The sequence below is a fragment of the Podarcis cretensis genome (assembly GCF_951804945.1).
Source record: "Podarcis cretensis genome assembly, chromosome: 5".
Taxonomy (NCBI): Eukaryota; Metazoa; Chordata; class Lepidosauria; order Squamata; family Lacertidae; genus Podarcis; species Podarcis cretensis.
The window spans coordinates 89,927,092-89,954,542 of record NC_137174.1 but is presented as its reverse complement, the minus strand read 5'-3'; the positions used below and the strand labels follow the sequence as shown (position 1 = coordinate 89,954,542).

Sequence of the window (27,451 nt, the reverse complement as noted above, 5' to 3'; positions counted from 1 at the left end):
TAGAGCCACATGGTGCTTGGACACAGGTGGCGCTGTGGTCTAAACCTCTTGGGCTTGCTGATCAGAAGGTTGGTGGTTCAAATCCCCCGCGACGGAGTAAGCTCCTGTTGCTCTGTCCCAGCTCCTGCCAACCTAGCAGTTCAAAAGCACACCAGTGCTAGTAGATAAATAGGTACTGCTTTGGTGGGAAGGTAAAACAGCATTTCTGTGTGCTCTGGTTTCTGTCACGGTGTTCTGTTGCACTAGAAGAGGTTTAGTCATGTTGGCCACATGACCAAGAAAGCTGTCTGTGCATAAACGCCTGCTCCCTTGGCCTGAAAGCGAGATGAGCACCACAACCCCATAGTCACCTTTGATTTGACTTAACTGTCCAGGGGTCCTTTACCTTTTACCTTACGTGGTGCTTGACACCCTACTCAGACAGCCTGGGATGACTTCTTGTAGTGTGGAAGCCGCTTATAAACTTGGCACAGGGGAGATGTAACTGCACAAGAGCCAATGATCTGGCTCTTAATTTTAATTGTTATGCATAAAGTAAGAATAGTCAAACATATATAAAAGATTAACTACAAAGGAATTAAAATTATAATTACAAACCAAAGATTAGTAGAGGTGTTCTCATTCATAATTAATTGGGGGGCATATAATCAATAGATATAAATGGCAGCTTTGAGGGAGGTTTTATGTAGGAGGTCATGAGGAAAAGGCCATTAAATGAAGCTCAGAGCACCTCCCCTCCCTAAGAAAATCAACAGAAGCACTATATCCTCCTTGGCAACTTAAATTTGACGCCTTGCCTTAATTCATTTTTGCAGTGATGAGTCAAGGTCAATTTTTTATGCAATAAAAGCAATGGATAATCATCAGTCTTTTCCAAAAAGATCTATACCGGGTCTTTGGGGACAATTATGCCAATAATACTCTCTTTAAGATTAGCCTTTTTAAAGACTTAATTGGGGACCAGAGAAAATGTTCCCGTTTTGTCACCGGTTGCAACAATGGTTTAACTACTTAAAGGGAGATGAGGTTTGGCCCTCCTGCCTTACAATTTATGATCCCCGGCAGGTCTCCCATTCAGACTGAACAATAACCTTTCTGAATCCTCCATTATGGTGAGAAGGAAGATTGGGCCATGCTTCCCTACCCAGCTATCACACCTGCCTCTGGCTATTCATGACAGAGTGTAATACTTCAAGAAGGCCTGTCCACATAGTCTTATATGCACAGGTTCAGAACATATTGCTGATGGAGACATTTTATCTGAGAAATCATTTGGAATGGGCATATATGTCTTTGATTTTATGTACCGTATGTGTACTGTTAAAAGGGACGCGGGTGGCGCTGTGGGTTAAACCACAGAGCCCCTTGGGCTTGCTGATCAGAAGGTCGGCGGTTTGAATTCCTGCAATGGGGTGAGCTCCCGTTGCTCCGTCCCTGCTCCTGCCAACCTAGCAGTTCGAAAGCACGTCAAAGTGCAAGTAGATAAATAGGTACCGCTCTGGCAGGAAGGTAAACGGCGTTTCCGTGCGCTGCTCTGGTTCGCTAGAAGCGGCTTAGTCATACTGGCCACATGACCCGGAGGCTATACGCCGGCTCACTTGGCCAATAAAGTGAGATGAGCACCGCAACCCCAGAGTCGGTCACGACTGGACCTAATGGTCAGGGGTCCCTTTTACTATGCATACCGTTTAGGTACACTCAACCACTCTGATCTGCAGAACTGGCCCTGTTGCATTTACCACACAATATTCATTCTGCATTTGTTTTTTAAAAAATCTCTTGTTTAGTGGGGCAGCACTGTGGTCTAAACCACTGAGCCTCTTGGGCTTGCTGATCAGAAGGTTGGCAGTTCGAATCCCCACGAGGGGGTGCGCTTCCGTTGTTCTGTTCCAGCTTCTGCCAACAGAGCAGTTTGAAAGCACACTAGTGCAAGTAGATAAATAGGTACAGCTGCGGTGGGAAGGTAAACGGTGTTTCCATGTGCTCTGGCTTCTGTCACGGTGTTCAGAAGCGGTTTAGTCATGCTGGCTCATGACCCAGAAAGCTGTCTGTGGACCAACACCGGCTCCCTCGGCCTGAAAGCGAGATGAGCACCACAACCCCATAGTCGCCTTTGACTGAACTTAACCATCCAGGGGTCCTTTACCTTTACCTTACCTGAACTTTGGAACTCCCTGCTCATTGATATCAGGCAGGCACCTTTGTTTTACTACCTACAGTACCTGCTTAAAGCATTTTTTGTTTAGGCATACCTGGCCATACGTATAAAATGCTGATATTATGTGTTTTAATCTGGTTTTTAGTTTATCATTAATCTTAATTAATTCTGTATGTTTTAAGTATTTTTTATTAAAAATTAATTGTTTTTAATTGTTTTATTCTTCTTGCAATATGCTTCAAGGGTCTCCCCCCCCCCTTTTTGTTACACTCAAGCAGTAACAAAACAGGATTTCAGCACACATTTATCAGTAAGCACGTTTTTGCAATCAATTTCCCCTCATTCTTGTGTTTGCAATGTGCTATTGTATGTTGTTGTCACTCATATCTGCATTTTTTGAATGCTTTCCCTAATACATCCATTTTTGTACACATTCTTTGGATGGAGAACTGTGCTGCAACGTTTGGAGAAGCACACATTTCAAGGGATAGCTGCATTACTGTCCATAAATTGTTAAAGGAAGCATGAATTAGGTAGGTTTGCACTGAAGTGCAAACAGAACCAAATGCCTTCTCCATTCCTTGGTGACACCACCAGAAGGTCCTGCCTCTCAATGCCACATATCTCATCTCTGGTGGTAACTATGCCCACTCCAGAAATCTCCCAAGTGGAGATAGGAGTGTGAGAAGGGACTTTATTTTAGCAGAGGTTTCCCCCCAGTGCCGGATTTACATACAAGCTAAACAAGCTGTAGCTTGGGGCCCCACTCTCTTGGGGCCCCCCCAAAAAACTAAAGAAAAACTAAAGAAAAAAACTGGATCTATATTAAAAAAACCTGGATCCAAAATATAAGATACAAAAACAAATAAAATAAAATCTACATACAGCAACAGTGTTTTGTGTTGTGTAGGCTCCTATGATGCAAGTAATGAGCCCCCAATCACTTTAAGTTAGAGCTTAATAATTATTTCACGATTAATATATTTCTTCTTAATTGTATTTCAGTTCAACGATTACTTTCATAAAATACATATTTTGTAATGTGCAAATGGCTTTAGATACCTGTTAGGTCCATAAATTGCCGTATAACATATATTCAACACAAAAAACAGTGACAAATTGTTGTTGACAAAGCACAGCTGGATGTATAAAGGGCCCCATTACCTTCAGTAGCTTAGGGCCTCATCAAACCTAAATCTGGCCCTGTTCCCCCCCCCCCCCAAAAAAAAGTTAATTCAAAATGGCAGAGTTTCTCTTTTAATCAATTGCAATTGTATGAAATAACGTTGTGTTGTTTTTGTTTTTAAGTTTGTTTACTGCCCTGAGTTCTTGTACTTCAGAAAGGTTAAGTCTCTCTCTCTCTCTCTCTCTCTCTCTCTCTCTCTCTCTCTCTCTCATAGATGACTGAAAGAAAAATGGCTTCTGCGCATGCTTTGATGTCATTGGAGCCCATAGATTCTTATATAGATTAGTGAACACACAGCTCTGGAACGGAAGTTGCATAGAACAGCTGTTAAGTGACAAAAGAAATGAGCATTGGACCACAAGCCTGTCATAAACATTGCACTCTTAATCAGAGAACATCTGCTTTTCCATTTCTTTTACGGCAACCTCTGCCTTATACTTAATCTGAAACAGAATGATTTTCCTAATAAGGTGCAACAGTGTTTTACAAATTGAAAAGCCTCCTTGCTAAAAAGAAAGGATACCAACTACAGACGTTTCAATTAACGCAACCATTTCTTATAAAATGTGTCTGTGCGGAGTGGAAGGGGGCGGGCGTTGGGCAGGGTGGAAGAAATGACTCCACCATTTGGCAAACCCAGAGATTGCTCTGCGTTTGTGGAAATTTAATTATGGGCAAATTAGTGGTGCAGATGCCAACGCACAACGGGTTCCAAGCTCCCGCTACTCGATTTGAGCTTTCCATTTAAGCGGGTAATGGAATGTGCATGGAAGAAATAAAATAATGCAACTTCTCCAAAAGGACAATTGACAGAAAACACATTTAAAATATTGGGTATGTTATACCACAGCTGCAGAAGCATCTTTTCCCAAGTATGCTGCTTTCATATGTGCATAAGGACATGAGATGAGCTTGATGGATCAGGTGAATGGCTGTGTTCTCACAGTGGCCAACTAGATGCCTGTGGGAAACCCACAAGCAAGATTTGAGCACAAGAGGGATTTTCCGCTTCCTGTGAGTTCCAGCAACTGGCATTCAGATGCATTACTGTTTCTGGCTATGGAGTCTGAGCATAGCCCTTCTGGTTAGTAGCCCTCTGTAGGAATGATCGCTGGGTTGTGGGGCACACTCCCACCTGCGGGCAGCCTCAGCTGTCTGCATGCGTGACCTTGGGGTGCGGAGCACACTCCCCCTCACAGATAAAGTCACAGCTGTCTGAACATCTCGTCCTCTCTCTAACCTTTTGCAGTCTCAGTAGTCTGCCGTGTCCTGTCTGTGAACTTTGTCTCAGAGACCTTTGTCACCTTTGTCATACATTGTGCAAGGGGAAAATGACACGGTGGAAACAGGGGCCAAAATAACTTTGTACCACCCCTCAATGTCGGGACTGGAAGATGTGTAAAGGTCACAGTCCAAAGTGTATCTGACTGGTTTTGCATATTATGCCAATAAAAGGAGCCTCCACAGAGCTAGCCGGCAGCTTTCTTGCAGCTCGCCAGCACACAGCTCACCTGCATTACCAACTCCTGCCTCATGTCCTTCCCTTCACCCTTGATAGCCCTCTCCTCCATGAATTTCTCTGATTTTCTTTTACAGTCAAGCAAGTTGGTGACCATCACTGCCTCATGTGGGAGGGAATTCCATCGTTCAACTTTGTACTGTGTAAATAGGTGCTTTCTTTTATAATAAATAATTATTATTTTTTTATACCCTGCCCTTCCCGGTTCCAAAACTGGGCTCAGGGTGGCTAACAACAAATTTAAAACACTTTAAAACACTTAATTATAAAAGCAGCATAAAATACAGTATAAAAACATGAATAACAATAAAATTCAAAAATCAAAAATCAATTAGATAATCCTCAGGGCTAGCTGGCTGAATTGGTCCTCCTTGGGCCAGTGAGGAGGCCAGGGGAGAATTAGCTGTGGGGTCTCAGAGCGGGTGATCTTCATAAAAGGGGAGGGGGAGGGAAGAGAAGGGAAATAAAAGATCAGGCTGAATTCGAATTAAAGGCCAGGCAGAATAGCTCTCTGTCTTACAGGCCCGATGGAAAGAGGTTAAATCCTGAAGGGCCCTAGTCTCATGGGACAGAGCAATCCACCAGGTCAGAGCCATCACTGAAAAGGCCCTGGTGTAGGATAGTCTGACTTCCTTAGGGTCAGGGACCTCTAAACTATGGTATCTGAAGAAGTGTGCATGCACACGAAAGCTCATACCAAGAACTAACTTAGTTGGTCTTTAAGGTGCTACTGGAAGGAATTTTTTTTGTTTTCTCTAAACTATGGTTATTCATGGACCTTAAGGTCCTCTGCAGGGCATACCAGGAGATGCGGTCCCATAAATATGAGGGCCCTAAGCCACTGAATCTTCCAACATTCAGCTTCGACGAATGTCTGCAAGTTCCAGTGCAACAACAAGAAGAAGAGGAGTAGTAGTAGTTTGGACTTGATATCCTGCCTTTCACTCTCCTTAAGAAGTCTCAAAGCAGCTAACAATCTCCTTTCCCTTCCTCCCCCACCACAAACATTGTGAGGTGAGTGAGGCCGAGAGACTTCAGAGAAGCGTGACTAGCCCAAGCAGCTGCATGTGGAGGAACGGGGAAGCGAACCCGGTTCACCAGATTACGAGTCCACCGCTCTTAACCACTACACCACACTGGCTCTCTAGAACATACACAGGAGTGCCTCCTCTGCCAGATGCCCGTTGTGCTGAGAGCATTGTTGTAAACTCAGAACCAAGACAAAGTTACCCTTGTTGTCATTTGTAAATGTGAAACATCTTCAGATTTCACTTTGAAATTGTACTATCTTGCAAACATTAAAAAACCCTAAATAGGGATTTCCAACTTCATTTCCCTCCAAATGCTTTACATCCAACAGTATCCATCATTTATAACAATAAATTATGTTGTGCCATTTGCTCTGATTTCTTTTCTTCCTTACTTTCTTTCTTTTTTTTTAAGACAAGAAACAAAAATCCTCCAAACTCAGTTTGGTTCCAGTTTGGGCCAGACTAGTTTGGGTGCCCCGTGATCAGCGCTTACTTGCCTTTAAAAGAAAATGCTAATAGCATCTAAGGGCAGATGGGAGTTGGGTGCACGGAAAGCAGACTGCTGAAATCGGATTATTCAGATTGGGACTGGAACAGGGAGGGCTAACCTGAATTGTACTTATGTGGTTTCCCCTGCAGGGCAAATGGTTGCAGAAGGAGACACTTCAGACTGTAAAAAAAGAGTGTGTTTCTGGAGTTGTGGAAGGGATTAACTCTCTCCCAGTGCTGTGGTCCCGATCCAAAATCACACAGACACACACACACACACACACACACACACACACACACACACACCAAGGTTGCTATTAACATTTTCTTTAAAGTGCATAGGATGGTATCTCAGAACTCCTGGTGCTGCAACGGTTTGCCCATAAAACTTGGAAGGGAGGTAAAAGAAATCATTGTGGCAATAAATTATGATGATGGGGGTGGTGATAATAATCCTTTAACATATTTAACGCAGGCAGAAAAAAGTTCCCTAGAAATACTGGTATCATTTTTTTTCTCTCCACTCACATATTCCTCCCCTGTCCCCTTATTTTATAGGCAAGGAATGCTTTGTATACATATAATCCCCTTGCACTTAATATCAGGGACAGCACACAAGCCCATCCTTCAGCGTAAAACAGCAAAAAACACATACAAAAACCCCCACTTTGCACATCCCATGTCGCTGTGAATATTACAATTATGTTCCGATTTTAATCCTGCTGCAGCAATTTCCTTGTTATGATTGCCTGCGTGAAAATGCAAGAGACAGCGCACATTTCCCTTTCCAATGGAACATGACACACACTTCGAGAGAGCTGATGAGACCAAATACTCTGCAGGAACATCCATACCTTTCAAGAGAAGCAAACAAATGAGCCAGCAGCTTCTGACAAGCCATCTACTTGATAGGGGCAGAATTTGCTGAGGGAAGCCAGATTTGGCTTTCTGATTAGCCTGTCCTATCTGGTGATTTCACTAGTAATTACCTCTAATGCTGTCGAATCTTGGTATGAAAACTGCAGAGCCGGGACCCCCAGGTGGTTGATGAAATAATCAGAATCGCCTTGCATTTGCACGGAACTGACATTAGATTCTGCACATTTGTCTTGCCCAAGACAGGTGAAGTTGTGCCTCTGAAAAACATAAAATTAGATTCAAGGTTAGTTTTGGGAATCGCACGTACAGCTATATGTAAGGGGTTCTAAGGGGTTGCTCGTGCGTAAGCAGGTACCTATCTCCCTGGCTGGGTGCAAACACCTGGCTGGGCTGCCAAAGTGAACCTCATCTGTCCGGACCGCCACTCACCCGTGGCTGTCTCAATCACTGGCAGAATCCGTCAGTGGGCGTTTCTTAAACTTCTTCCAGCAAAGAAGCTCTTTGATGCCTAGTCTCCGCCTACCCTCTCTGCGCGAATGCCTTCTGCGCAGGGAGGGCGTGGGCAACGGAGGACCCCTACTCTCCCTGCTGGTCCCAGGCAAGGAGTCATGGGACCGCCTCGCCACTTCCCCCACCTGCCCCCCTTCTCCACTGGTGCTATGCTGATTCTCTTCCCCAGAAGATGGACTGCTTCTCCCAATCCCTGGACGCTCTCTGGAATCCCTCTGGCTTTTGCGCTCTCCCTCCAGTACTGATGACAGTTCCCTGACACTATATTAAGTTTATCAAAACTACAGCAAATGTAGGTGATGTTTTCCTAAGCACATTAAGCACCAGTCAGCAATGCTTCAATTTAAATGAATGTATTTTTAAAATGTGCATGCTATTGTTGATGTAAAGACAAAGACAAATGCAATGCATTTGACTTGGGAGTCCGAACAGCAGCATGCACAATAATACTGCTATATTATGGATCATTTCAACAGGGTTCACATTGATACATCATACTTCTTTAGCCTCGCAAGCCTAAGACGTGGTGTAGGATGTGGTGACTGGAAAGCTCAAGACCCTTAGGAACAGTGGAAGATAAAACCATTAGCGTGAACCTTAGTTGAGGTTGCCTGCTGCCTTACGTCTGGTGGGAAGACAGGCAAACTAATGCCAGTGTACTGGAAGAAGCAAAGACCACCATTGTCAAAGCAATGGTTCTTCAATATCAGCTTTGTTGGACTGGTCATGTTGTGTGGATGCCTGATTATCATCTTCCAAAGCAACTACTCTATTCTGAACATAAAAATGGAAAGCGTAATGTTGGTGGTCAACAAAAAAGGTTCAAAGACTCTCTCAAGGCAAATCTTTAAAAATGTAGTATAAACACTGACAACTGGGAAACACTGGCCTGTGAGTGCTCCAATTGGAGAACAGCCTTTACCTAAGGTGTCATGGGTTTTGAAGACACCTGAACTCAGGACGAAAGGGAGAAACGTGCTAAGAGGAAGGCATGTTTGGCAAACCCTCACCATGATCAACTCCCACCCAGAAACCTATGTCCCCACTGTGGAAGGATGTGTGGATCCAGAATTGGCCTCCACAGTCACTTATGGACTGACTGCTAAAATCGTGTTTTGGGAGACACTCTTACTTGGTTACGAGTGATCACCAAAGAAGAAGAAGACTTCTGGTGTCTCCTTCTTCAGTGCCTGGTACAAACATGCTCCTGCTCATTCTACTTTCTGTGTGAACCAGAAACATCTCACATGGGAGATTGGTCTCTTTTTGTTTTACTTCACTGCATTGATTTTGAAAGTGAGAGAGTGGCCCTTTGCAGAGTCCTCCACAAAGCATGGAGAACTCAGGGGTGGGCAATCACCAGAAGAGAAGACCTTCTTGCCATTGGTGACCCAGTGCGTATGGATGCCCAAAAGGAAGGAAGAAAGAAAGGAAGGAAGGAAGGAAGGAAGGAAGGAAGGAAGGAAGCTTTCAAAGGAAACCAGAAACAGAGAAGTAATGTAGCTTCAAGGCTTCCTAAATCTACCAAAGAAAATGAGCTGCTTAGAACATCTAAATCGTTGACAGCAATGATTGGCTTGAGCTGGGGTGAAGTGGGGGGGGGAGTGAATTAAAAAATAAACTTCATGGGAAATTAAGTTTAGAAAAGGAAGCAAGGCCTTTCCAGCGGATGCACATCATATGAACCATTTACCAGTGCAAATCAACAGAACAGCCAATGTCAGCTTTGCATATCCTCGTTCATAAATTCGTCCCAGACGGTTTTTGCACAAATCTTCATTTGGAAAAAAAGAAAGGCCACCCACCACAATGGGCAGGGAAGGACTTGGCTGTGAGTTCTGGAAGACCTGCTCCCTGCCATGCTAGCCTTTTCTCACCTAGTCCGAGCGGATGGGACTCTAACTCCAGCTACAAGGGCTGCGGCTGCTGAAGAGGCCAGAGACCATCTTGGCTGTCCCTTTGGGCAGACCCAGGTCACTGAGCATGAGCTTCCAAAGCCGCTACCCACCATAAACCACCATGGGCAGGATTGGTAGCAAAAGCAGCGGCAATGTGCTAGGCTTACGAACATTTGTTATCCTATTGTTAATTATGATATTTAAAATGTGCATTTTATATTCGACTTTATTTAGTAAAGTTTAAGGTTGTTGTTTTTAACTTTGCTGCAATAGTTGTGCACTTTGTAGCTGACCTCTGGAATGTTTTGTTTTTTGGGGAAAAAGAAGATAATATTTTAGTTTCCTGTTAATTATGTTGCTTTGAATGTACTTGCCTTTCTTTAGTAATGTTTCATTCTGCACTGTTTTATTTAATGTTTTAATGTGTTTGAGAAACCACTTTGAGTTGGTTTCTTAAAAAAATAAAAACCGGTATAGAAATGAATAGTAATGATAGTGATAATTGGGGGAGGGGTGGGCATCCAAGGGCCCCTGGAAACATGGATCTGGTCCTGATCAGGCTGTGTAAAATCATCCTACTTTTGGAGTTCCGTACACTTAGTGAGCCTAGATTTTTTACACAGATGCCTATAGTCTGCAGAGCCCTATGGACAGAAATGTTGTAGTCAGGATCTCATAGAATCATAGAATTGCAGAGTTGGAAGGGACCTAGAAGCCATCTATTTCAACCCCCTACAATGCAGCAACCTCAGCTAGATCATACATGGCAGATGGCCATCTAACCTCTGCTTCAAAACCCCCAAGGAAGGTTACTCCACAGCCTCCTGAGGGAGACTGTTGAACAGCTAGAGAATAGGGTGCCCCACAGGTCAATGCAAAACACAAGTTCCCTCCACCTGAAATGTGTGGAAGAGGTAGTGGAACCATACCCAGTGATCCCACCTGTAGCTTAAGACAAAACAGAAGGTCTGTAGATGTTTCGGTCACTATGGTATTATGTAAAAAGGAAAAAGTTAAAGGATCTCTGGACGGTCAAAGGCAACTATGGGGTTGTGGTGCTCATCTCGCTTTCAGGCCAAGGGAGCCGGCGTTTGTCCACAGACAGCTTTTTTTAAAAAAATAATAATAATAATTTTTATTAACCGGCCAATCAAATCAAATCAAATCAAATCAAATCAAATCACATCACATAAATTCTGAATTACAAAGCCGAATTTTAAATTTTGTTAAGGGAACCCATATTTCAAGATCCGAAGGGGGATTCTGATCATCTTCTTGCTACTGCGTTAATGTCCAAATCAGTCGAAACAAAGTTCATAATTCTACCCAGTCTTATCTTGCTGTTTCCACATCACATCTTGTTCATATATTTTCTCTTTTTTCTTTATGATCTCTTCTGATAGTCTCCTTAAGCCGATAAACACCAATAATAATCCTGTGTGAATTTTTCCGTTCTTCCAATCCTCAAATCGAGATGGTTTCCATATATCATCGCCTTCATAGATAACAGCGCTCTTTCCATCATTAATTACAGAACTGTCGTTCTTAAGTCCCACTGAGGAGTTTCACCCACAATATAAAAACAGCTCTATTTCTCTATTTCTCCTCTCAGACTTAAGTCCTCTGACAGAACTTCCCAATATGGCGATGGAATTTTTAACTGAGTCATTCCAAAGCCCTTATACATTACACACTCTTAAACATGCTTTGGTTCGAAAGTTTATCTCCACACAGCCTTAAATCCACAGCTTAAGTCCTTAAAACAACATTTCTGACTTGTGGGGGGGGGGAGGGAAAGAAATGGAAGTTTTTTTCCCCTCCCCCATCAGTCCCTTTGCCATACCGAGTCTTGGCGTATCTTCTCATGATTTATACTTGTTCCTCCGACTCATCTTGTTTTATCAGAGATCTCTTCTGTTAGCAGTCTTTACTCCCCCTTCTTCCTTGAAATATGTGCATTTGCTTCATCCAAATTGTTTCTTTTGAAGTTCTTGCAGCTAGTGGCGCGGATTAGAGACAGCGTCCAGGAGCGCCGAAATCCCACAGGAGGGCGTCCACAGACAGCTTTCTGGGTCATGTGGCCAACATCACTAAACCGCTTCTGGTGTAACGGAACACAGAGTGCACAGAAACACCATTTACCTTCCCGCCACAGTAGTACCTATTTATCTCCTTGCACTGGCATGCTTTTGAATTGCTAGGTTGGCAAGAGCTGGAACAGAGCTGGGAGCTCACCCCTTCACAGGGATTCGAACTGCCAACTTTCTGATCAGCAAGCCCAAGAGGCTCAGTGGTTTAGACCACAGTGTCACCCATGTATTATGGTATTATGTATCTACAGATGTACATGGTAGGTGTCTCATATGATTGGGAACCCTGTATGTGCAAATTTTCCAATTCCACATTGCACCTATGTACATACATCTGCAAATGCAGGCATAGGCAAACTCTAGCCCTCCAGATGTTTGGGACTACAATTCCCATCATCCCTGACCACTAGTCCGGTTAGCTAGGGATGATGGGAATTGTAGTCCCAAACATCTGGAAGGCCGGAGTTTGCCTATACCGGTGCAAATGCATAGACATCTCTTATCATACCTTGAGGTCAAGGTGTAAAAGATTAATATAAGCTGGAGATTTCAGGAGGGGCTCCAGCATACCATCCATGCACAGCTGTAACATCTGCACGGCCACTTTTCACAGTTGACATAGTGCCCTCCTGTCCAGCTGTTTGAGCAAAGGAGGGATGTGTATGTGAGCACCCTGCAGTTATTTATTGTTCACTTATTTCATTAAATTCTATCTTGCCTGATTGTGAAAACAAAGCAAAGAGGTTTTCAGAAAGAAGAAAGCAATAAAATTATGGGCAAAAAAAGCAGGTAGAGTCAGCTTTTTAAAACCTTCACAAAATTAAAAATCATATGTACTGCTGTTGTGCTGAACAGACAGCAAAGCCCAGAAGGCAGCAAGTGACCTCAGGCCAGTCTACAGAAGTTGTGGCCCACCAAGCCTAAAAATAGCCTGAAAAATAAGTGACATGGCTTGCCAGACACTTGACAGTGTCCCTGTTTTTGCAGTTCAAGTAAGGCTGATTTACAGTGCCCTTGGTATACCAGATACGTAGAATTGGGAAAGGACCTCCAAGAGGTGTTTGGCTTGGTGGGTCACCAGTTACACAGAGTTGTCGTTAAAGCACACAATCAAACTCAGCAAATTGCTTCAGATAGCAGCTGATTCCTGTTCAACCAAACCCCTCACTCCTTGGTTCTTAATTTATCTCTACCCTCTTGAGCTTTCTTGAATCAGAGTTTACAAACACTTCAGAAACATATTTAACAACCTCACACTGTGTGCCAGTTTAGAAATGCAGATTTCTTACTTTTCTTTAAAAAACAACAACACAAAACCCTACACTCCCCCAATCCCGATACACAAACATGCATGTCTTGTATTGCGACGCAGAGAAAACTGATATGTTGATTAATGGGGATCGTGGCATGCTAAATCACTTAAGCAGTAACTGAAAGACAAGAATTAAACTACTTTATTTTAAAGAAATGTTGCAGTCCTTCACTAGATAGACCTTAGAATAGCCACACAATTTCTAAGTACTTACCTTAAGTCTGACTTGCCCTCAAACTTACGGCAAGTTTGATATGGCATCAAGAATATGTCCCCACCACACTCCTTCAGTACTTTACTTATTACATCACACACAGGGACACTCTAAAGTTTCCGTAACTCTGGATATTTATTTTTTTATTTACTTATTTATTTAACTTCTATACCACCCTGAAGATCAAAGGGCAGTTAACAATTAAAAAACCACAAAAATACTTACCAGCTCCCACCCCTGCAACAGTTTAAAAGGTCATAGATTGTTTAATCAGCCGAAGGCCTGGAAGAAGAGGAATGTTTTTGCCTGGCACCTAACAATATGTAACTAAGGCACTGGGCGGGCCTCTCTGGGGAGAGCATTCTACAAATGGGGAGCAACCACAGAAAAGGCCTGTTCTCATGATGCTGCATTCTGGTCCTTATTCCAAGGCGGATAGCTGGTCTGTCTAGCTCAGTGTTATCCATCCTGATTCACTAAGGATTTCCAGGATGTTAGAGAGAGGACATTTCCAACCTCACTAGATGATACCAGGAACTGAACCTGAATCTTTCGTTCATGCAAAACAGATACTCTACCACTGAGCTACATTCTTTTGCTTGAAATAATAATATAATAATAATAATTTATTATTTATACCCCGTCCATCTGGCTGAGTTTCCCCAGCCAGTCTGGGCGGCTCCCAATCAAGTGTTAAAAACAGTACAGCATTACATATTAAAAACTTCCCTAAACAGGGCTGCCTTCAGATGTCTTTTAAAGATAGGATAGCTGCTTATTTCCTTCACATCTGACGGGAGTGTGTTCCACAGGGTGGGCGCCCCTACCGAGAAGGCCCTCTGTCTGGTTCCCTGTAACCTCACTTCTCACAATGAGGGAACCGCCAGAAGGCCCTCGGCGCTGGATCTCAGTGTCTGGGCTGAACGATGGGGGTGGAGAGGCTCCTTCAGGTATACAGGACCGAGGCCATTTAGGGCTTTAAAGGTCAGCACCAACACTTTGTATTGTGCTTGGAAACGTACTGGGAGCCAATGCAGATCTCTCAGGACCAGTGTTATGTGGTCCCAGCGGCCACTCCCAGTCACCAGTCTAGCTGCCGCATTCTGGATTAACTGCATTTTCCAGGTCACCTTCAAATGTAGCCCCACGTAGAGCGCATTGCAGTAGTCCAAGTGGGAGATAACTAGAGCATGCACCACACTGGCGAGACAGTCTGCGGGCAGGTAGGGTCTTAGCTTGCGTACCAGTTGGAGCTGGTAGACAGCCGCCCTGGACACAGAATTAACCTGTGCCTCCATGGACAGCTGTGAGTCTAAAATGACGCCCAGGCTGCTCACCTGGCCCTTCAGGGGCACAGTTACCCCATTCAGGACCACGGAATCCCCCACACCCATCCGACTCCTGTCCCCCAAAAACAGTACTTCTGTCTTGTCAGGATTCAACCTCAATCTGTTAGCTGCCATCCATCCTCCAACCGCCTCACACAGAGTGAAAAACCCTCTCGTTCCAGATGGGACTCAAACCAACTCAAACCCCCCCCCCAGGGGGTGGTTGATAAAGTGGGAAGCAGGCCTATATAAAGAACTTTACATGTTTCCTTAATGCAGGAGACAGTGACAAACACAGCAATCCAAAGAAGAGAAGGTATTTGCTTGGGGATCAGTTTAACATCTTGGCATCAGCTGTTCAAGCACATTCTGTTCTCTGAAAAATTCTAAGCACACCGGGAAATTCCAGGGGCAAGAAGAGAGAAGATGGATTGTTAACATTAATTAATTTGCCAGTGCATTTAGCTCACTTTTTCAAGCCGGTTTCTCTAGCTTTTGCTGCTCGACATTCTGATTATTGTAATGCTGCCAGATTTTATCAGGCGCACCGTATGGCATTCCTGTTTGCTACACTGAACACAGCATCTTTTAAAGGATACGTTCAGAGGGAATGGTAATGCGGGAGGAATTCATTTCAATTAGATGTTGCCACTTGCAATTCCCTCTTTGTCAGCAATCTGGTCAGCTTCAGCTGCATGCTCTGGCCCTCAAATGATTGTTCAGTAGCAAGAGAACAAGCTTTGGCACCTTCTGACCACGACTCTCATCAGCCTTGAGCATTGGCAATGCTTGGTGAGGCTGATGGGAAGTGGAGTCCAACAACATCTGGAAGGCCAAAGGATCCTCCACCCAGAGGAAGACTCTTAATTAGGATTTCCCCAGACATTACCAGGATTTGAAAGGCAGAATTGACATCCGGGGGGTGGGGAGAGATTCTGAAAGGTGGCGCTTTGTCATGGGTTCTAAAAAAAGCTCTACAATTTTGAGGTCTTCCTAAGAAAAGCTCAACAACTTTCTGGGTGTCCTGGGTTTTATCTTTTGAGATAGTTTCTCAAAATTCTAGTTTTAACTGCAGGGAGTGCTGAAAGAACTACTGTTCCCAGAATGCATTGTGCCCAGGATCACTTCTTCTGGGCTGATGGATGGAGAGGAGAGGGAGAGAGAGACGTTGGCAGAAGAAGTAAGGTAAACAAACCTCCATTTTGCTTCTCATTGCTGCTCCTGCTTCTGCCAAGAGGATAAGAAGGAAGGGAAAGCACCTTTAGATACTGTCTCCTTGGGGAGACAAGAGGGTGACAGAAACAAGAAGGGGCAAGACAATACAATTGGAAAGCTCCCCCTCATTTCAGATTTGGGGTGGAAAGATTGGAACCCCCCAACCAAATGGAGGAGAAGCTTGGAGGGTTCTCCCATCTCTAAATACATGCTCACATTTTTAAGCACTATGTACAAGTTGTCTCGAACGTAGAAGAAGGTGAGGTACAAATGAGACATAATTTTCAAGGCGATACTTACGGGCATGCATCTTGCTCAAAAAAAGTTAAGGGGTTTTTCTCATTTCTGGTTGATGAAAAAAATACTGCTTATGAGTAACGAGATAGAGTATTTTATAATATGGAAAATGAATTTCCAATACCAACAAGGGGTGTTTAAAATTTTATAATGTAATTATGTAGTGCTGAGCAGTATTTTTATTAAATAGCATCATCCCTCATGTACACAATATTGATGAATTTGTGACATTGGTGTACAAGATCAATAGTACTTGTATCTCAATGCCTAACTGCTTAGTTCAACTTTTATTGCACTAAGTATCGGAATATAAATGGCCCCGTAAAAACATAAACCTGAGAAATACTGTTTAACTTTGGTTAAAGAAGTCTTGACTCCTTAGTTCTGAGGACATTTACATAGAAGCAAAGAATAAATTCAGGGGTCAGAGGAAAAAGTCAATTAGAAGGCTCAAATGTTGGAGGAGAGACAGTACTGTGAAATATACTGCTCATATACACCACCAACTTGGTGTCTACCAGATTCTCTGGACTCCAGGAGGGCCTGCCCAAGACATTTTGGCACCTGAGGCAAACAACAAAATTGTAGCCCCCCACCAGGGAAGAAGCAGCGAATGAAGATCTACATTGGAAGCAAGATGGGGGAATCAAATCAGCCTTTCATGATGAAGTAAGAATCAAAAGCAGCCACCCTGTCAGGCCTGCTGGAGGCGGTGGCCGGCTGGGCCTTGGAGTTCCCTAACCTATTGGTATTGGGGGACTTCAACATCCATGCTGATGCCACTCCCTCCTCACAGGCTCTGGACCTGGTGTCTTCCATGGCGACACTAGGGCTCTCCCAGTTTGTTTCGGGCCCCACACATCAAGCAGGCCACACGCTGGATTTGATCTTTGGCGTCGGTATAGATGTGATCATGTTTCCTTCGATGAAGGTGCCATGGTCTGATCACTATGCTCTGAAAGCCAGGATTGACGTTCCACCCCCACCCTGCTTGGGTGGCGAGCCAATTTGGGCTCGCCCGCAGAGGCTGATGGACCCTGATAGATTCCGTCAAGCCTTGCGGGACCTTTCTCCCCCTGGCGACTCATTGACTGAGCTTGTTGAGGCCTGGAATACCCAGCTCCTGGCAGCCATCAATGAGATCGCACCTAAGCGCCCTCTGCGACCCCGCAGAAACCGGGCTCCCTGGTTTACCGAGGAGCTCCGGAAAATGAAGCGGGACCTCAGACGGCTAGAGCGAGTATGGCGGGGTGCCCGTGACGGAGCTTCAAGAACATCTTATAGGGTTTTTATGAAAACCTACGAGATGGCAGTGAAGGCCGCTAAAAAGTCCTACTTCTCGGCCTCCATTGCATCCGCTAGCTCTCGCCCGGCGCAATTATTTAGTATAATTCGGTCTTTAACGTCCCTCGAAGGACAGCCAAATTTAAATAACAATTTGACACACAGCTGTGAGGCATTTGCGAGCTTTTTTGCGGAGAAGGTCTTGTTGCTCCGCCATGACCTCCCTGCCAATTTGGATACAATAAAGGAACTGGAGGCCCCTCGACTGTCCTCGGGTTCAGTATTGGACCACTTTGACTGGATATCCCCAGCTGATGTAGACAGACTCCTCCGAGCTGGAAAGCCCACCACCTGTCCTCTCGACCCGTGCCCGTCCTGGCTGATTAGAGCGTGTCCAGAAGAGGTGCGGGCCCCCCTGGGGGATATCATCAATCTGTCCCTTGGTACCGGGACATTCCCAGGGGAACTGAAGGAGGCAGTGGTGCGCCCGCTCTTAAAGAAAACATCATTAGATCCCTTAGATCTATCCAATTACCGCCCGGTTTCGAATCTTCCATTCCTGGGTAAGGCGATTGAGAGAGCGGTTGCTGAACAGCTTGGTAGGTTTCTGGATGAAACATCAGCTCTGGATCCATTCCAGTCCGGCTTCCGCGCTGGTCATGGGACCGAGACGGCTCTGGTCGCCCTAACAGATGATCTCCGCAGGCAGCTGGATCGAGGCGGGTCGGGGCTGCTGATTCTTCTAGACCTGTCAGCAGCCTTCGACATGGTCGATCACGAACTCCTGGACCACCGCCTTGCCGACGTGGGGATCCAGGGCACAGTCCTTCAATGGCTGCGCTCGTTTCTCTATGGTCGGGGACAGAGGGTGGCGCTTGGGGGGGAATTGTCATCCCACCACTCCTTGGTGTGTGGTGTGCCTCAGGGTGCAATACTCTCCCCGATGCTTTTTAACATCTTTATGCGCCCCCTCGCCCAGCTTGTCCGGAGTTTTGGGCTGGGCTGCCATCAGTATGCTGATGACACCCAACTCTATTTGTTGATGGACGGCCACCCGGACTCGGCCCCAGACACACTGATCAGATGCTTGGAGGCTGTGGCTGGATGGTTACGTGGGAGCCGGTTGAAGTTAAATCCTTCGAAGACAGAGGTCCTCTGGCTGGGACGGGACGACATGGGACTGAGGGGGCAACTCCCATCTCTTGCGGGGGTGCAATTAGTGCCAGCACCGTCCGTTAAGAGTTTGGGTGTAATCTTCGATACCTCCCTCTCCATGGAGGCGCAGATTGCAGCTATAACAAAGGCGGCATTTTTTCATCTCCGCCAAGCTAAGCAGTTGGCTCCTTACCTCTCTCGCCCTGACCTAGCCACTGTGATCCACGCGACGGTCACCTCCAGACTGGATTATTGTAACTCGCTCTACGTGGGGCTGCCCTTGAGACTGACCCAGAAACTCCAGTGGGTGCAGAATGCCGCAGCGAGACTCCTTACGGGGTCTTCGCTTAGAGATCACATTCATCCGGTGCTATACCAGCTGCACTGGCTCCCGGTGGAGTACAGGATCAGGTTTAAGGTGCTGGTTTTAACCTTCAAAGCCCTATACGGCCTAGGGCCCTCGTACCTATGGGACCGCCTCTCCTGGTATGCCCCACAGAGGAACTTACGATCTTCAAATAAAAACACCTTGAGGGTCCCAGGCCTCAGAGAGGTTAGGCTGGCCTCAACTAGAGCCAGGGCTTTTTCGGCTGCGGCTCCAACCTGGTGGAACGCTCTGTCACAAGAGACAAGGGCCCTGCAGGACTTGACATCTTTCCGCAGGGCCTGCAAGACAGAGCTGTTCCACCTGGCATTTGGTCAGGGCGCAGCCTGACCCCCTCCTCTGGCAATCTTTACAAAGCTTTAGGTTGCCATCAATTTTGATTTTAATTCATTTTTATAATGTTTTATAATGTCATACTGTTTTAGTGTTGTTAGCCGCCCTGAGCCCGGCTTCGGCTGGGGAGGGCGGGATATAAATAAAATTTATTATTATTATTATTATTAATGTTGGGGAGGGGCCCACTCTGAATCATGCTGGAAGGATCCAGAGCCCAGGAAACCTCAGAAAGCAGCCCTCTACCTTTTCCTCCTCAGGGGTGGAAGGAGACCAGCAACGACTGCTATTCACCAAGAGGCTGATGTAGAGGCTGCATGGGGTGGGGGAACTGCTGAGGAGGGGGCAGATCCAGCCTCAAAGGAGTGCACCACAGCTGTTGCTACAGCAGCAGCAGCAGGTGATGCATTCCTTGCAGGCTGGATCTGCTGCCCATGTTAATCCTGCAACCCGAGGTGATTGCCTCCCCTAGTCTCATGGGTGGGCCGGCCCTGGGTTTCAGTTCCCAACACAGCCATCCTTGTTGAGGCAGATGGGAGTTGCGTGCTCCAAAACATCAGCAGGACACCCCAGGGCAGATCTACTATGAAACTAATGAAGCTTAAGCTTCATCCCGGAGAGACCCTGGAATCGACTTTAGTCCACATTGCTTAAAAAAAGAGTATGTGTGTGTGTCTAGTAGACCTAGTTTGAGTTACATTGATTTGAGGCAAATTGATTAATTGTCAAGTTTAGCGCTTCTCCCACGCAAGACATGGAACGCTGGCAGTTTAAGTAGCTGAGGTTTATTTCTCAATAACAGGCTTACAGCAGTCCAAGCTTCCACAACTCACCCTTCGCTGTCGGAGTCAGTTGACTCAACTGGCTTATGAGCCCTCCCAAGGCCTGATATACGCCACGTCCTTCCCCGCCTCCTGCTGGCCTGCCTCTACTCTAATCGCTTGCTCCGCCTACTTCTTGGCGTCTCAGGTGCAGCCAATTCCTGCTCCTCTGGAGGTGGAGACTCAGGTGCAGCCAATTCCTCTTCTGCTTGGAGTGTCCCTGACATTAATCTTTTGTTGTATACAGTTCAACAATCCCAAAGTTTGAGAGTCAGTAGCACAGACATTGTAAAGGTGTGGTGCTCTGTTGTGGAACAATCCCATTAAATAAGATAACAGTGGTTACCCAGACCTTACTGCTGGTTGTGAAGGGGCCCCCATAACAATTCAAGCTTCAGGGCCCAACAGTGTATGTCCGCCACTGAGAACACCGGCTGGGGAAAATAGTATGCACACAAAAAAGGAGTGCTACCAGGTCATCTCCCTGCAAAGGAGAACCTCATGGATATATATGTGGATCATTGCCCGACAATATTTGTTAATTCAGGACCGAGCAACTTGGGGCCTTCCCGCTGTTGTTAGCTCCCACCAGCTCTAGCCAACATGGCCAATGTTCAAGGATGCTAGGCATTGCTATTCTCCAGCCTTGCATTAAATGGCACCATTTGTGAGAAACACCACATCCAAATGGGGGCTAGAGATGCTTCTGCTGAAATAAATGGGTTTGTGGTCACATCCCATAAAAAAAGAAGTGTTTAGAGGCTACAACTTCTTTATCATTAACAGTGAATATCTGATGAATACTGTCAAGTGTGCAGGAACTGGTTAAGGCAGGAGCCTTCTTGCGACCTCTCTTGGCTTGCCTAATCAAGGGTAAAACTGACTCTTTCTTGCTCTGGAAGAAGTTTACTGTTTGTACCCTGATGGCTACTTTAGAACTGCATGCAGTGAGAACTCTTCCTGCTCTAGCAAATGTACACCTGAAGTCCAGTGACTACAAACATCAGCAGCTTTGCTCAACAGGTTTTCTTGCCTCCCAGTGTTGGCAGACTGTGATGAAGCCTTCATCTTGAAGCATCTGGCAATATTTAGTGGCACCACCTTGCCTGAGTGTAGTCCGTTTGGCTCCAGATTCTGACAGCACATCTGCCCTTGAACCACAAGAAGCTACCTTATATTGAGCCAGACCATTGATCCATCTTGTTCAGTATGGTCCAACTTGAAGAAGCTATCCTGGATTTCAGACAAGGGTCCCCGCCCTATCTGAAGATGCCAGAGCTTGAACCTAGAACCTTCTCTATGCAGTGCAAATGCTCTACCACTGAGATACGACCCTTTGCTATGGCGTGGCCTGAGAAGCCGATTTTGCTGAACCTATTCCTGACTTGATGCTATTAAAGTGGAAAGGTATCTCCCTCCCTCCAGCTCCAACTTACTATACACTGACAATCTCTTTTCACATTCGCTCTCGCCCATGCAGAGATTCTGGAATGGCAGACATCTTTGGATGTGCCTGCACTGTACCTTCTGATGTTCTTTTGCAAGCAGTATCCAAGGAGCTCCTTGAGATTCCCTAGAGTGTTAGTGCCAACTCATGAACAGATGGAATCTGTGCTTCTCAGTGGGTATAGAGGAACAGAATACTCCCCAACTCTGGAGTGGAAATTGGGTTAATCTACCACAACACCAGGCTGCCTTAGCATCTGTTTCTCGTGCAGATGGGAAAAGCTGGTGAGACAAGCTAGCCAGCTGCCAAGCCATCTAGAAAGCAACATGTTTGAGACTGCCCCACCTACAGCAGACTGTGTTTTTCTAAGCAGGGGTATGGGCTATCTTCTGGATCCCTAAGAATTTCAGTTGAGCTACAAAGGTCTGCATTGCACATTACTGCCCTCTTGGCTTCAACACACTGCAGAATGTAAGCCAACAGTAGAAAGGTCCTAGAATGCCAACGACGTTAAGCATTTAGTAAGACCAATGATTAGAGATGTTGCCGACCTTCGTAATCAAACACATGGATTAGCCAAGTGCACTTCCACTCCAATTCACATCTCTAGCTGAGAATGTAAAATGAGAGTTTGACCATGTGCATTCAGCTGATCAGGCACTCAAGGAAGCTGTGCTGTCAAAATCAGCACAGAACTTCCAGTGAAGCTGAATGTTGCAAGATTCAAGAAAGACAAAAGAACATACGTCTCAGATTTGAGCATCAAGTGCTTACACTGTGACAGAGCAGCTTTAATGACATCCATCATAAACATATCTTAAGTCCACCTTACATTCAAAGAAACAGCCATGTTAAATTACAATATAATAGCAGAATACAATATAATAGCAGAATAACCAAACACTGATTTAAACAACCAAGTTTATCTCTATGCTGAAAGAATTTGTTAGTAAACAGGTTTGCCCCCCACAAAGCCTTAGATTCTTAAGCAATTGTATTCTCATTTCAACTTATGCACATCATAATTTGAATCTACATATATGATATGCTCAGCTTACTAAAAATAACTAGAATATTAATACTGATTGGGTTAGTTTTGAGGGCAGCTTGAAGCCATTCTTGATAAAAACCACTCTGCAGTGGTGTAAGGAGAAAATAACTTCAGCAAAGGCAAAGCATCAATAACAGAAGAGATTAATGTTAACACCTTCTATATCCCCTGACTCTAGGGTTTTCAAATACTTCATAATAAAAGTAAATAAGGATTTTCATTTAAAAAACCCCATATATCTGACATTGGATATATATTTGCTGAAGTCCTACATAGTCAGAATTAAATTAGTGGGTGGTTGTGGGAGCCATTTCTGTGAATTTTAGGAGCAGAGTTAGAGTTCCATTGTAATCATTGTTGGCATGCATCTGTCTAGAGAGACAATGGAGTGTGCCTTCAGGGGTGAAGACAATCGCAGTGCCTGCTGTGGTTGCAGAGGCCGGTAACTAACAACTGCTGCCTCCTGTGTTTGTTTTGCTGATTAGCAACACCAAAGCCATCTATCCAAGGTGCAAGCCTAGGCTGCCCAGACAACAAGACCTCCCTGTGCACTGAATCCCATTGATCCTTTTGACTGAATGTTGCTGTGTGATTTCCTCAACACACTTCACACTACAGTAAGGAGCCAAGCTAGCTATCAGATGCACACAGAACAGTTGCAAAGCTTCTTGCTAAAATTTAAGCCTGCTGCAGGGCAAGGTAAGCAACAAAGATGCTGTGCTAATATCAACTTCTACTTTAAAAATAGTGCTTAAATATGGTTGGGGTTAGGGTTCCCTGTGTGTCTTCAATTTAAAGCAGAGCCCTAGAGAGGGTTCAGATAATATTTGCTCTGGTTCCGTCTAGGAAATAACTGTTCACGCAAAAGTCTATTCCTCTCATCACGGCTACAACAAATAACTTTTCCTACAATCATGGCCACACATAGCCACAAAACCTCTCCAACAACTCATTCCCACAAACATTCATCTGATGTCTGAACAGGATGTTTCCTGTTTCTGAAAATACTGGTTCACTAACTTTTTAAAAAATGTGGAATGCTACTGTGCCCTGACACAATTCTTGCAAAGCCTCTTAGGGTTTTTCAAATTTGCAAACTCATCATTGTTTGGTGAATGAATGCTCTTGACCACAAGGGGAAAAGGTAGGTGGGGGTGCAATAAGAATTGTAAGTCCCATCGACTGACCACCACCACCTTGATTTCAGCTAAATCATACCACTCCAAGCTTTTTAAAGACACTAGCTGGGTGGAGGAGGCAATATATAAAAAAATGGGTGCATTAGGACAGGAATGGGCAAACTGAGATCTAATGGCAAATATATACTGTAATTCATCGGCAGTAGATCAGCATGGGTTTCTGACTCCCAATTGTTTACCAGTAGCAAGAACAAAATTTTCTCCACTAAAATTAAGGAGTTGAAATTAACAAAGCTAACTGGGATAGACTTTTATGTGAATGGACTGTGAGGTGAGAGAAGTTCTGTTATTGAAAACAAATTCCTTTGCTTAGAATGTGCTCAGAGACATCTTGTCCTTGAATGCTATCTGCATTTCTTTTGCACCTGGCTCTGACTGGTAGATCTCAGCAATCCAGTAAAAAGAAAAAGAATATAGGTCTGATAAACCTGAAGTCTGCCCATCCCTGCATTGCATTTTCTTGCTGGCACCTCCTCTTATCCAAGCACTATCCTCACCTCTCTTTCTCAAATTTATCAGTAGCACTGTGCAACCCCTCCCCCAATAGGCCCACACTGAAAAAAGACAGATTGGTCTCCTGTACTGCTACCTGCAGAATTGGCACTCTTACCCAGGAGAACACCGAACAGAGGAAGTGCAAATCAGCAGACCCAAGACATCAAGCTGAGATTTTTCATAAGCTTGACCTGGAATGGCTAAAGTGTCAGAAGGCAAGCAAATGTCAATCTATTGCTCTTTCATCCTCTCAGTAGGCTGGAAAAGCCATGCTGAGACAGCTAGAAACTGGCCACTTAGTGCATTCATCACAACCTAGGTGATAACAGAAAGAACAATGGATGTTCAAAATTCCTCCTCTGCCTTGTAAGCTTCTGGGAAAACCTGTTCTTCAATGCAAGGTGAATGAATTTGTGCTGGACTTAGGCCAATGGAAAGCACTTTTGGCCTTTTCAGAATACGTGGGTCATATCACAAGATCAGTGTTTTGGCTTTTCTGTGTTTGAATGATTTTATATGTAAATGGCAATATTTTTGTGTAATTTAGAAACTGGTGCCGAAGAATATTGCCCCAGAATATTTCCGTAAAAATTATCCCCCATGGATCAGAATGCCGAATATTCACTAAACAGTATTTGACAGCTGGTGTGCATAAATAAATAATATAACAATAGTAATAATAATAATATATTCTCCTCTGGAGAAAATATATGAAAAAGGTCGTATTAAGGGGTGTGCCAGCCACAACATTGGCTTTGTATCTGTAGCACTGAGAAACAACTCAATCTGTTTTGATTCAGTTGGTTATTCAGGCCTGAACAAGACCTGCTAAATCTGAAAGTCTGCTCCCCACACCCTTTGGGTATAATGGGGAATACAGAAATGGCCATAACATTTCCCCACCACTTTTTACATAAGTAGATAAAATATGCAGGCAAAGAATCCACGTTTTACACACTTTTGGCATAACAACAAGGAGGCTGACATAAAAACCAAAGATCAGTGTGACACTATCAATGAATGTGTTTTCAACATGTAAAAAAAGAATATTAATGAAAATGCCAGTGGTGGGGAGAAATGAGGGACAGTGAAAATTTATTTCCCCTCAGCATTAACTGCAGCAAGGTGGCTCATACAAAACAAAATAACACAACAACAAGGAATTAATTCATATCACAGGATACTGGAGATGGGAAGATAAATTAAAAAATGAGGCTCAATGTGAGAATGAAATAAATTACATCATGATGAAAGAATGACATATGAGAAGACTTGGCTTATAGTCAGCAGCATCCTATGGCTCCTCATCTGCTTTCCTTGGCAAGGACTGCAAAATTGCTCTGCAGATGAATTTTGTAAATTCTAAAAAAAAGTAGTGGATATAGATAACCAAATACTAACGTTGAAGTTATTGTCACCACCCACTATTATGCATCTGTAGTTCTCTGTATGGCAGTTCTCGATACTCATATGTGGCTGTCAATACAAACCAACCACTATAGTGCAAGGGTAGTGTGTTTGTGTGTGTGTGTGTGTGTGCGTGTGTGCGTGTGTGTAACTATTTGCCCAGATATTTAATCACATCCACAAAAACAAAACTTGAAAAGATACCTTCTCATACAAATGCCATCCAACTTCTCTTACTGTGAGCCTTTGAATGAGTCATTTTTTTCCTGCCTTTTGCTGGTTTAATCTTTGGTAAAGCGAATGTTGCCTTCTCTCTCACCTTGATGTTCACAGGCACAAGGGTTTTGCTCCCCCTGTGAATCATATCTAAAGCTCCTGTGCTGAACTGGAAGTAATGTCAGTGACAGTGCAGTGATACTTGACTTTTCCAATTCGCATGCCTGTGAATGATATTTGTAAGCAATTGCCTTCTACAAAAAAGGAGATGGAAGAAGTCCTACTACAAAACAAAACAAAACAAAACAAAACAAAACAAAACAAAACAAAACAAAACAAAACAAAACAAAACAAAACAAAACAAAACACAGCCACGCAAAGGATGAACATTGTCCTGCAGCTGGAGGTGCAGGTGGATGAATCAAGTGACCCAGAAGATGTCACCAAGTTATACTTTTCACCATCTGAATTATTACACAGTTTCACCATCCTAAGAGCAGAAATCATAAATTTCAACCCTCCAGTGTTTTCTCCAAAACACCACATCCGATGAGGAACTTCTTATCTCTTTCAACAGCCCGCTGCACAGGATAATTACAGTGCTGTAATATTTATGAAACCTGCCTTTCAGCCAAAGCACTTAGCAAGCCTTAATTGAGATTCATAATGCCCTTGTGAGGTAGGTGTGAGGCAGTACCATTTAATATGGGAACGCACAGTATGAAGGCCAAAGCTTTATGGGATATTTAGAGATATTTCTGGTTGTCTCGCATTTTCGCTTGCTTGCTTTGCCGGATTATTGAACATACATGCCTCCATTTGAGATAAGTAGAAGCTGTAGACACTGTGGCTTAATTTAGACAATCATTTGTAAGGAGGTTGATCACGTGGTGAAGTCACCACACAAGGTACATATTTTTTTGAAGCAGAGATCTGGGGGTGACTAATAGCCAACCACAAAGCAGACAATGGCTCTACTGTACCACTGAAGGAAGCTAATTGCCATTATCCATTAATGCAACAGCATAAAACACACTTTGATAGCATTGCTATGAACTGAATTCAACTAGTCTATTGTAATTGGAAAAATACAAAACTAATAGAAACACTTCAAAATACTAACTCATAAGCATCAAATATGAACGGGCCAGGTAGTTCTTTTGAAAGCTGACTACGGAAAGGACACACTGAAGGGCAACTGAAGCTGCCATCCTAAAGCAAACCAAGGACAGGATGAAGGAGCCTCAGGATATGGTTTAAGTGCTGCTCCATCCTGGGAAAGTACTTTTGCCTCTGGGAAAAGCACCTGGTGTGATTGCAGAATGTTCTGCTGGCATAGATGCATTGTTAGTGCTATTCTGGAAGCAGCAGGGCTGAATAGGATGGGAATGGGATGTTGATGGGTCCTGGGAGGCCTTTGGAACCACAGGACCCAAAGTACCAGATTACCATGACATGCTACGGTAAAGTGGGGGGGAACTATGCCAGCCCTGAAGTGGAGGCTCCTCTGCTATGTGATTCACTCCCAAACA

General features: G+C 44.4%; 1 protein-coding gene across 7 annotated transcripts in view; it reads right to left on the bottom strand.

Moving 5' to 3' along the window:
- The window catches only part of NAALADL2 (N-acetylated alpha-linked acidic dipeptidase like 2), an 819,134-nt gene that overhangs the window by 157,879 nt on the left and 633,804 nt on the right, over positions 1 to 27,451 (bottom strand). For all 7 annotated transcript variants that reach the window (XM_079977819.1, XM_079977820.1, XM_079977821.1 and 4 more), the window contains one exon: positions 7,373 to 7,519. In XM_079977819.1, coding sequence (XP_079833945.1) covers positions 7,373 to 7,519 — 147 coding nt within the window. The remainder of the gene's footprint in view (positions 1 to 7,372; positions 7,520 to 27,451) is intronic.